Source organism: Danio aesculapii, chromosome 6 (genome assembly GCF_903798145.1).
Source record: "Danio aesculapii chromosome 6, fDanAes4.1, whole genome shotgun sequence".
Classification (NCBI taxonomy): Eukaryota; Metazoa; Chordata; class Actinopteri; order Cypriniformes; family Danionidae; genus Danio; species Danio aesculapii.
This window is the reverse complement of record NC_079440.1, coordinates 3,144,913-3,156,621: the sequence shown is the minus strand read 5'-3', so window position 1 is coordinate 3,156,621 and position 11,709 is coordinate 3,144,913. Positions and strand designations below refer to the sequence as shown.

Genomic DNA, 11,709 nt, shown 5'->3' with positions numbered 1-11,709 from the left:
ATGTTTCATCATTTGTATTTATATTTATTTTCAAAAGCGATCTAAAACAAAGACAATCTGTAAGTATATCTGGTTTCCATTTATTGTATATAAAAAAAAACACTGAGAGAATAAAAACATTACTGATTTTTAATGCCATTTGACTCTCAACTTGATCACTTAAACTCTTTCTTATTCATTCATTCATTTTCCTTCGGCTTAGTCCCTTTATTTATCAGAGGTCGCCACAGCGGAATGAACAGCCAACTATTCCAGCATATGTTTTTATGCAGTGGATGCCTATCCAGCCACAGCCCAGTACTGGGAAACACCCATACACACTCATTCATTCACACACACACACACACACACACACACGCTACGGTCAATTTATTTCATAATGTGGGGGAAACCGGAGCACCCGGAGGAAACCCACGCCAACACAGGGAGAACATGCAAACTCCACACAGAAATGCAAATTGGCCCAGCCGGGACTCGAATCAGCGACCTTCTTGCTGTGAGGCGACAGTGCTAACCACTGAGCAACTGTGCCATATAAAATATCTGGTATATAAAATACTATATTTCTGGCTGTATTGGAAATGTAAGAGGCAAATATCAACCCAGAGATTATTCTAATATATCTAAATAATGAAGATTGGATCCCTTACATGTTTCACATGCCTTTCACATGTGATTTTAATGTGAAGCTCATGTGATGCGCGTGTGGTTTTTCTTTAAGGGGTTATTTTTAGTTCAGTGTATTTGTGATTGTTTTTGATTCAAATATGATATAAAGATATAATATATTACAAAAATATATAGATATTTTGTTTATTGTATTTCATAATTTGTGTGTCATGAAAACATTATGACGTCTTATTAAATTTCATGGTTTCCATATCAAGAATTAAAAAAACCTTTTTATAATTATTTGCAATTGTGCAATTTCAGCTACTTGTTTTGTACATTTAGCTACTGGTAGTGTGTGTGTGTGTGTGTGTGTGTGTGTGTGTGTGTGTGTGTGTGTGTGTGTGTGTGTAAATATATATATATTTGTGCTGTCAAATGATTATTATGTATATATAAATAAAACGTACAAAATATAAAAAATACAAACCCAAAATATTTACATATATATTTGTTTTTAAGAAATAAATATTTAATTTATTAATATAAACAAACATTTTCTCGAATAAATATGTGCCCATTTATATAGCTTTTATTTTGGATATGATGATTATTAATGATGCTTAATCTTTTGACAGCACTGATAGTTAGACAGGCACACAGATAGATTGATTAAATTACTAGCAAAAATATTGTCTAAATTAAACTGAAATGTATTGAAACAGACAGCATACTGAAAAAGACAGAAATAACTTAACTAATACTAATATGTGGCCCAAGTTGAACTTTAAAATATTGCAAAATATTGCAACAAACCATTTCGGTACTTTTATTGTCCATACTGTAACACCTGCCAAAGATCAGATACTTTTTAATGTCCTTACATGGAAAATTTCATTTTTAATAGGTGTCCTAACTTTTACACGACTATATTTGCTGTAAGTGGAGTGACCAGTGCCAGTAAACGAAGTATAAACATAGACTGTATATACGGTTGAGTCGCTGTTAGTTTGCTTAAATAAAGGTGTGTTTGGCTGTAAATGCAGATCACAGGAACTGCTTCAGTAATAACACACGCACACACACACACACACACACACACACACACAGAGAGAGAGACTGTCTCTTACAGTAACACTCGGTTGTTTCAAAAGCAGCAGAGAATCATAATTAATCTGTCACCAAAGCGGAAAGTGCAGGTACGTAGGCTACATTAACCACACCGAAGTCATATCAAATAAGTTTGAAATACTTTGACCTCAGCAGAAGTGATGTTTGTTTCTCTGAGGTCATGTTGATGGTCATAGTGCAGTGAATGAATGATAAATAAATAAATAAATAAATAACCGCTCGCTGAGGGCGGTGCAGCGGGACGCACAACGGAGGAAAACGAAACCGCACCGGATGAGTAACGTTAACGTTTGGCTGCAGTTTATTATTATAAGGCATACATTAGACTGTGCTGCTGTTATGAATGTTTACAGACAACTCTACGTTCATCTACATCGAGCTGCTTGCGGGTTCTAGATAAGACATCCACGTTTCTAAAATGGCTGAACAACACAAACAGCTGAAAAAGCGCCTCGTTTCTGTGGTTCTGTGAGAGGATTTCTGTTGTGCTGGATGCGGTGAACGGAAAAGCGAGATTTGTGAGTGTGAAAAGTGTGTTTGTGTGTGTTTGTGTTTGATGAAGGCGTAAAAGTCTTGTTCACGCTGACGGTTCATCGTGGCTGCAGGTCGCACTGTTAACCGCTAGCTGGCGCCGTAGCTTTAGCATCGCGACATAAACAATACAGTATATTTACGGATACAAAATATATGTTTTCCACAAATATACTGTTTAAAATGTAGATTATATGGGTGTATATGTGGAAAACTTCACTAACGTGATCACTGATTGTTTAAACTCAGAATGTTGATCATTTCATGAATTAATATATCAATTTGTAAAATTATGCTGGGGTAAATTATTAGTGTCATTATTGATATTAAAGTGGAAAGTATTACAAAAACTGGCGTGCAATTGTATAATATTGTAACAAACACATTTAAAACATGGATTAAACTTGGTTTAAAGTGCCGCATAACCTGCATATGCACTTCCCTGCTGAAAAAACAGCTTAAAACAGCCTAGACTGAGTGGCTGGTTTTAGAGAGATTTTGGCCAATTCCAGGCTGGTTTCCACCCATTTCCAGCCGAGTTCAGCTTGTCAGACTGGGAGATGACCAGCTAAAACCAGCTTGACCAGTCTAGCCAGACTGGGAGCCCAGCCAAAACCAGCTATGTCCAGCCTGACCAGCTAAGACCAGGCTGAAAATGGCCAAAACCCCTCTAAAAGGCTGGTTAACCAGCTAAAATCAGCCAACCAGTTTAAGCTGCTTTAGGCTGTTTTTTTCAACAGGGTTAGCATCTAACATTAAATATTAAGTGTCAGTATAATATGCACTCTCTGTCTCTTTTTCAAGGCTTTTGTTTGTTGCGTTGTGGATTCTACTCGACAGGAGAGAGATGCTAAACAAGAGATGATTTTATATTACATTTATTCATTTAACAGAGGCTAAATGAGGATGAAAGAAGGACTGTGAATCAAAAAAGACCAGTAATATTCAGACGTCATGACAAGGCTTAGTTAGTTTAGAAGATATATGAACATTTGTCTTGTTTTGAGGGGAAATTTGTGTAATAAATCATGCTTGCATGTTCACTCAGATTTCCCCCATTGGCTCTTTCCACTCTTTTCCTCCATATGCACCAGACACCTTCTTACAAATACTCTGTATTTCTAGAAAACATTGTGCAATTCTTAGTGTGCTATTTATACTAACTTAGACTTAAGACTTGCCGTGACATCTGTACATTGATTTGAAGTGCTTCCTTTGTCCTCATATGTCAGAGGAGAGCCATTAAATTAACGAAATGTTTCAAAACAGTAATGACGTAAATAATCGCTATTTACTAAAATCAAGGGACCATGCCAGTTTGATAAACGCAATTTAATAACAAAAGATTCATAAAGGTTTCGAAGCTTTATGAAGCAGTGTTTTAAAAGAAGCCATCACTAAACAAGAGTAACCGTTGACCTTATTCTGCAATCAATCTTTTCTGTGATTGATTGAGAGCTTCCGATTCATTTGTCTATGGGGAAATGACTAGGAATAATAAATGTGAGTAAACAGTCAATCTACTTTCTCTACAAACCATTGTGTTTATGACGATGCATAAAAATAATATAACGATAAAATACAAGTTTGCAGCATAATAAGCTCTTTATGTGGTTAAAAAAATCGATGGAAGTAAATGAGACGTCAAGCCAATAAGGTTCCAATAACTGCGCCCACTCATACGTGAATAATAAGATCAATACTTTTCTCTTTCTACCAGAAACACTCATGATGGCACACGGGTCTTCGGAGGGCATTTTGGAATCGGAGCTGACCTGTCCCGTCTGTCTCCATCTATTCCTCGACCCCGTCACGCTTCCCTGTGCTCACAGCTTCTGTTTAAACTGTCTGGAAACACCAGAAAAAGCCTCTGGATCTGATCAAGAGCTCTGCTGTCCAGTGTGTGGACAGGAACATCTCAGTCCAGAGTCTTTACCCAGAAACATCAAGCTAAAACACATCGTGGAGAGCTACAAAGTCAACAGTGCCAATGGGGAACTTCAATCCAGCGTAGAAGAGAAAACAACCGTCAATAATGAACAGACCATATTAACAGACTGTGATAAAAACTCTCTAGAAGATGAACGCAGCTCCAGAATGAATCCTGTGATAGCCAGTCTTCAAGAAAAGCTCTGTCTGGTTGATAATCTGATGAATAGGGAAAAGGCCAGAGAGGCTGTGGTGAAAGCGACACATGCAGATCTGAGGGAAGATGTGAAGAGCGTGATGGATGAGATGGAGGAGCTGGTGAAGATGTACAGAAACACGGGAGTGAAGCTCATAGAGGCCGAACTGGAGCTCAGAGAAGAGGCTGCTGGGAAAAGAGTACAGATGTTGTCTGATCTCCAGAATCAGCTGAGAGCGGCTGAAGGCCAGATTAACACAATAATGGACGAGACCGACGAGTCGTGTTTTAGCGATCGAGTTCAAGCTGTTGAAGATCAAATCTCCTGCTCGGAGTTGGGTAAGTTACTTCAAAAATGTTAATATTTACTAACTGCTGCTAATTACATCATTACAGTGGACCCTTTTCACATTTCTGGGATTTTCAGCAGCAAAAATGACTATAGTTGGTTAAACTGAAGCCCTGGTCAGATCACACGAATACCTGGATGGGAGACCACATGGGAAAACTAGGTTGCTTCCGGAAGTGGTGTTAGTGAGACCAGCAGGGGGCGCTCAATGGGGGACTCTAGACTGTCAGTAAGCGCCGTCTTTAGGATGAGACAGTAAACCGAGGTTGTTCAAAATCTCAGGATGTCCTTAAAAACAAGAGTAGAGGTTTAACCCTGGCATCCTGGACAAAATTGCTTTGTCCATCGTGGCCTCGTAACCATAATTGGTTTCATCACTCTGTCTGCTCCAATCAGCTGGTGTGTGGAGTGCAATCTGGCGCAATATGGCTGCCGTCGCATCATCCAGGTGGATGCTGCACACTAGTGGTGGATGAGGAGATTCCCCCCAGTGTGTAAAGCGCTTTGAGTGTCCAGAAAAGCGCTTTATAAATGAAGGGAATTAATATTATTACTAAGTCGAAGGAAAATGAATGAACACTTAAAATGTAAACAATATATGCATCAAAACACAAAAAATGTTTGAATACAATGACACCATATTTCATACATAATATGCGTTGGCAAAAATCTCAGTTTTATTGTTTCTTTAGAATGTGCAGTTTTCAGACAAATACTTTTTTAGCTGAAAAATAGCTAGAAGTAAATATGCAAAATATCTAAATAACAAAAATAAATATATTAATAATTACTCTGCTTGTCTGAGTTTATACCTTATATTGAGCTAATTTCTCAATTTCTTTATATATATATATATATATATATATATATATATATATATATATATATATATATATATATATATATATATATATGAGCAATATCACACGAGTTGCAGTGCGAAATGGCTGTGTATTAGGCCTAAGCCTCCCACCAGTGCTGATATTCAGCCATATCACACTTCTACGAGTGTGATATTGCATTTATATAACAGTTTGATGGCACAATCGTGTATATAAATAAGAAAATCAAACTCGGAGAGTCTAAAAACCCCTTTTTATTAGGAACTACTTTCTTCCGGCATTCATTCACATCTGCAGCTGATGTCAGAACAGCAGAAGCCGTCACTAATTCACCAACGTCACTTTAGAGCTAGTGTTTGAATGAGTCTCTATAGCCTAATCTCTAAAGTGATGACAAAAGAGCTGATTTTGCTCACACTTTAAGATTATAAGGCTGAACGTGACATGAAATGCCATCCATCTACAGACACATCTTCTTACAGTGTTACAGTCTACAGTATTTCCCTGTTGCAATCGGAATATCACAATAATTAACCGTGAAACAAGCAACGCAATCACTACCAGACTGCTGTTGTGTTTGCGATAAGGAAAAACGCTAAACATATGTGGACTTTGCTTCTTTCTATCTGCCAACACAACACACATTCCTGATATGCGAGCAAATCGGTATAAATACAGCACTACAACATACAAAAGTGAGAGATCATCTAACCTGACAACACGTCTCTGAAAATCCGAGAGACCGGGAGGAGGGGGTGAATATTAATAACACTGTTGATAACTGGGATAGGATGCAGCGGGCTTTGGGTGGCTGCTGCGATCGGGTACTGTACCAAAGTTGGGAACCCGGGGGTGTTTACAGACTGTACCAAAAACGGGGGTGGGGTGAATTACGAGAGTTTTCCGGAAGAAATAAAAAACGGGATGGTTGCGGGAGATTGGTCTGAAATACTCCCAGGAAAAACGGGAATGTTGGCAGGTATGCTTACCAGTTTAATAATGATTTGATCTGCTATAGTTAGAAATCAGACTGTTATAAGCTTGTAAGCATTAGGGCTTATTACGCGGTTCTGTCGCCATCTTGTGGATAGAAAACGTCAACCGTCTTTGGTCTACTACACTATGCCAGGTTAAGACCGCCGACGAGCTCTGTCAGAAATTGTAAATATTTTAAAATAGGCACTATTCTTACAAATAAACAGCGTAGTTGCTATCTAAATGACTACATCAGTACATTACAGCAGTAATATTAGTCAAACTGTAGTGTCTCTGCTTGTTGCTGGCTGTATGTGGGCGGAGTAATACACAAAGGTTAAAGAGGCTGTACGGGTGCTGATATTACTTAAATATCTCAGTTATCAGCCAATCAGATTCGAGAACCCGACAGAACTGTTGTATAAATATATTTATTGCATCTCTAAATTGATTTATACAGAACTGTTGAGTTTATGTACAGTATTTAAGGCAAGTGTAAGTCACTGTAATTGCATTAAAATGAAAATGAGTCCCTTACATTTCTCTCTCGGGGAAAAAGTATTGTAATTACACTTGCTGGCTACTTTAAAACTGATGGCTGGCTGGCGGTGGCTCAATGGTGAGCACTGTCGCCTCACAGCAAGAAGGTCGCTGATTCGAGTGCCGACTGGGTCATTTGGCATTTCTGTGTGGAGTTTGCATGTTCTCCTCGTGTTGGTGTGGGTTTCCTCCGTGTGCTCCGGTTTCCCCCACAGTCCAAACACATGCGCTATAGGGGAATTGAATAATTGACCATAGTGTGTGTGAATGTGAGAGTGTATGGTGTTTCCCAGTACTGGGTCGCATAGTTGGGGGTTCATTCCGCTGTGGCGACCCCTGATAAATAAAGGACTAAGCTGAAGGAAAATGAATGAATGAGTTACTACTAATTTCCCCCAACACTGCTCCTGTCTCTATAGAGTCTCTGCGGGATGTTCCGGATGATCTACAGTTGTCCAGCAACTTGAAAAACGTCTGTGAGATAATCGAGCACCAGAATACTCAATTGCGTCTGGGTCTTGGATCTGCTCAGCGAGCTCTGCGCGTCGTTCTCAATCCATCTGAAGTGACGTTTGATCCTGAGACCGTCCACCCAAACCTGCTGTTATCTGAAGATCTCAAAACGGTGTCCTTCAGTGTGTCCAAGCAGCCCTATCCGGCCAGTTCCCAGAGGTTCACCAGCTTCTTCCAGGTAGGCTTATAATGACGGCATACATTTTTCTTGTTGTGATTAATGGACCCTTTTCACATCTCTGGGTTACGTACGTTTATATGCTTAGACCCTGACTTATCAGGGGTTGCCACAACGGAATGAACCACCAATTACTCTCGCATATATTTTATGCTGTGGATGCCGCTTTAGCCACAACCCAGTACTGGAAAATGTATTAAAATAACAATATCAGAAACTTTAAGTGATTTAAGATGCTGATGACCAAAAACACGAAGGTTTTTTCATAAATTGATGTAAAGATGGTATAATACATAGTATAGCTTTATAAATGCACATACGTTTTATTAATAATCACTCACTCGTTATCCTTCGCCTTAGTCCCTGATTTATCAGAGGTCGCCACTGTGGAATGAACCACCAATTACTGACATATGTTTTTATGCAGCGGATGCCTTTCCAGCTGCAACCCAGAACTGGGAAATTTCAGAAAAATTTAAATATTAAAAACTTTCATTGATTTAACATGCTGATGACCATTAAATGCATCATTAACATCTTGTAAAAAGGATTCATTGTTCATTCATTCATTTTCTTTTCGGCTTAGTCCCTTTATTAATCCAGGGTCGCCACAGCGGAATGAACCGCCAACTTACCCAGCACGTTTTTACGCAGCGGATGCCCTTCCAGCTGCAACCCATCTCTGGGAAACATCCACACACACACACTCATGCACTACTTGGACTGTGGGGGAAACTGGAGCAAACCCACGCAAACGCAGGGAGAACATGCAAACTCCACACAGAAACACCAACTGACTCAGCTAAGGCTCGAGCCAGCGACCTTCTTGCTGTGAAGCGACAGCACTACCTACTGCGCCACTGCGTCGCCAGGATCCATTGTATCATTGAATATTATATTGTTGATTTATCTCGAGGTCGCCACAGTGGAATGAACCACCAATTACTCTGGCATAAATTTTATGCAGCGGATATTCTTCCAGCACTGGGAAATTTCTGGAAAATCTAAATATTAAAAACTTTAAATGATTTAAGATGCTGATGACCCATAAACATGAAGGGTTTTTTTTTTTAATAAATTGATGTAAAGATGGTATAATACATAGTATAGCTTTATAAATGTACATACGTTTTATTAATAATCACTCACTCACTATCCTTCGCCTTAGTCCCTGATTTATCAGAGGTCGCCACTGCGGAATGAACCGCCAATTACTGACATATGTTTTTATGCAGCGGATGCCCTTCCAGCTGCAACCCAGAACTGGGAAATTTCTGAAAAATGTAAATATTAAAAACTTTCATTAATTTAAGATGCTGATGGCCATTAAATGCATCATTAACATCTTGTAAAAAGGATCCATTGTTTATTCATTCATTTTCTTTTCGGCTTAGTCCCTTTATTAATCCGGGGTCGCCACAGCGGAATGAACCGCCAACTTACCCAGCACGTTTTTACGCAGCGGATGCCCTTCCAGCTGCAACCCATCTCTGGGAAACATCCACACACACTCATTCACACTCATGCACTACGGACAATTCACCTGTACCACATGTCTTTGGACTGTGAGGGAAACCAGAGCAAACCCACGCAAACGCAGGGAGAACATGCAAACTTTACACAGTAACGCCAACTTACCCAGCTAAGGCTCGAGCCAGCGACCTTCTTGCTGTGAAGCGACAGCACTACCTACTGCGCCACTGCGTCGCCAGGATCCATTGTATCATTGAATATTAAATTGCTGATTTATCAGAGGTCGCCACAGTGCAATGAACCACCAATTATCCTGGCATATATTTTCTAAATATTAAAAATATTAAAAAGTTTCAATGATTTAAGATGCTGATGACCCATAAACACGAAGGTTTTTTTTTAAATAAATTGATGTAAAGATGGTATAATACATAGTATAGCTTTATAAATGTACATACGTTTTATTAATGATCACTCACTCATTATCCTTCGCCTTAGTCCCTGATTTATCAGAGGTCGCCACAGCGGAATGAACCGCCAATTACTCTGGCATATGTTTTATGCAGCGGATGCCCTTCCAGCAGTGGGAAATTTCTGGAAAATCTAAATATTAAAAACTTTCATTGATTTAAGATGCTGATAACCATTAAGCGCATCATTAACATCTTGTAAAAAGGATCCATTGTATCATTGAATATTATATTGTTGATTTATCAGGGGTCTCCACAGCGGAATGAACCACCAATTACTCTGGCATTTGTTTTATGCAGCAGATACCCTTTCAGCAGTGGGAAATTTCTGGAAAATCTAAATATTAAAAACTTTCAATGATTTAAGTTGCTGATGACCGTTAAGCTCATCCTAACTATCTTGTGTAAAGTGTATTATTGAATGTTATGTTGTTTATTTCTGGTGTTAATGCACTCAAGTTTGTCCCGAGTTTTATATATGTCTTATACTTATTTCTTTTATTCTTGTTTATGTAAAGCAGCACTTTGAGTTAGCATTGTGTATGAAATGTGCTATATAAACAACCTGGCCTTGCCATTGTTTTACTGAATATAGTATTGTTGAATTTCAGGCTTTGAGCACTCAGAGTTTCACCCGAGGGGAGCATCTGTGGAGCTTTAATGCTGAAGGTTGTCCGTGGGTATTGGCCGTGTGTTACGGTGAGCTTCCCCGCTCCGGCTCTGGCAGCGGCTTGGAGTCCAGCTCTGGATCCTGGTGTCTGATGTACTGTGATAACCTGCTGAGGGCGTATGAAAAGGGTAAAGACACGCCACTGAGACGCACGCCGTCTCTGAAGAGGATGGAGATACGCCTCAGCTTCACTGCAGGCACTTTAGCGTTTTACAGCATTAGTGATGTGAGTGGGGATAAAACTCTCCTGCACACTTTTAAAGTCAATCTCACAAGCCCTGTGTATCTGGCAGTGAGGATGATGTCTGGTCAACCCAAAGCACGCATAACTCTCCACTAGTAAAATCTGCTTTACTGCATCTCATAGTGGACTTTAGTTATGGTTGATGACTTATTTGATGACAGACAGCAAATGCATCACAGCAGATTAGATTATTTTTGATGCAAGTTTTCATTGCATCACAATTTCGAGGGAAAAAGAAGCCAGAATTGAGATTATGATGCAATTGAGAACTTGTGCAAATTTAAGAAATAAGCCTTTTCTCCCCTGAGAATTCGACTTGGTCTCATCTACATGTTTTACTGCATCTCATGCCAGAATTGCTAGTTCTTAATTGCAATTTTGACTTTATAATGCAATTATGAGTTATATAGTCAGAATTGTGAGATATAAAATGTGCAAATTTAAGAAATAAGACTTTTCCCCCATCCGAATTAGACTTGGTTTCATCCAAATGCTTTACTGCATCTCATAATAGACTTTAGTTATGATTGATGACATATATAAATTACAGACTCTGCAAATGCATCACAGCAGATTAGTTTTTAAAGTTGATGTTGCATCACAATTCTGTGAACAGAAAGTCAGAGTTGCAATTTCTCAATTTAAATATGAGACATAAACTCAGAATTGTGGGATACAAATGTGCAAATTTAAGATATAAGCCCCCCCCCCCCCCCCCCCCCCCCCTAAGTATTATACTAGGTTTCATCCAAATGCTTTACTCCATCTCATAATAGACTTTAGTTATGATTGATGACATATTTAATTTAAAAACTCTGCAAATGCATCACAGCAGATTAGATTATTGTTGATGTTTTTGAAGTTTTCATTGCAGCACAGTTTTGAGAGGAAAAAAATAAACCAAAATTTTCAATTGTATCACATTTCTGAGAACAAAAGCCAGAATTGCAAGTTCTTAATTGTAATTTTGATTTTATAATGCAATTATGAGTTATACAGTCTGAATTGTGAGATATAAAATGTGCAAATTTAAGAAATAAGACCCTCTCCCCCTCAGGA

General features: G+C 38.8%; 2 protein-coding genes across 3 annotated transcripts in view; both read left to right on the top strand.

Moving 5' to 3' along the window:
• zgc:123305 overlaps window positions 1–130 on the top strand; it is a 36,092-nt gene extending 35,962 nt beyond the window's left edge. The window contains 1 exon segment of the mRNA XM_056459336.1: window positions 1–130. This exon segment is cut by the window's left edge and continues 1,197 nt beyond it. The gene's annotated coding sequence lies outside the window, so the exon portion shown is untranslated.
• Window positions 131–1,745: 1,615 nt separating this feature from the next.
• trim107 (tripartite motif containing 107) lies at window positions 1,746–11,344 on the top strand. Of its 2 annotated transcripts, none has more exons than XM_056459335.1 (4): window positions 1,746–1,808; window positions 3,992–4,735; window positions 7,522–7,793; window positions 10,348–11,344. In XM_056459335.1, exons 2-4 carry the CDS (start codon window positions 4,000–4,002, stop codon window positions 10,744–10,746), a joined length of 1,407 nt encoding a protein of 468 aa, XP_056315310.1. In that variant the 5' UTR covers window positions 1,746–1,808; window positions 3,992–3,999; the 3' UTR covers window positions 10,747–11,344. The 2 variants fall into 2 exon arrangements, with proteins under 2 accessions (XP_056315310.1, XP_056315309.1); XM_056459334.1 differs by lacking the exon at window positions 1,746–1,808 and adding an exon at window positions 2,006–2,258.
• Window positions 11,345–11,709: the final 365 nt, after the last annotated feature.

Coding starts and splice junctions, on each gene's coding strand:
- trim107 (XM_056459335.1), top strand. CDS start 4,000: ATGATGGCACACGGGTCTTCGGAGGGCATTTTGGAATCGGAGCTGACC. Junction 4,736..7,521: donor AATCTCCTGCTCGGAGTTGG/GTAAGTTACTTC, acceptor CTGTCTCTATAG/AGTCTCTGCGGGATGTTCCG. Junction 7,794..10,347: donor GGTTCACCAGCTTCTTCCAG/GTAGGCTTATAA, acceptor GTTGAATTTCAG/GCTTTGAGCACTCAGAGTTT.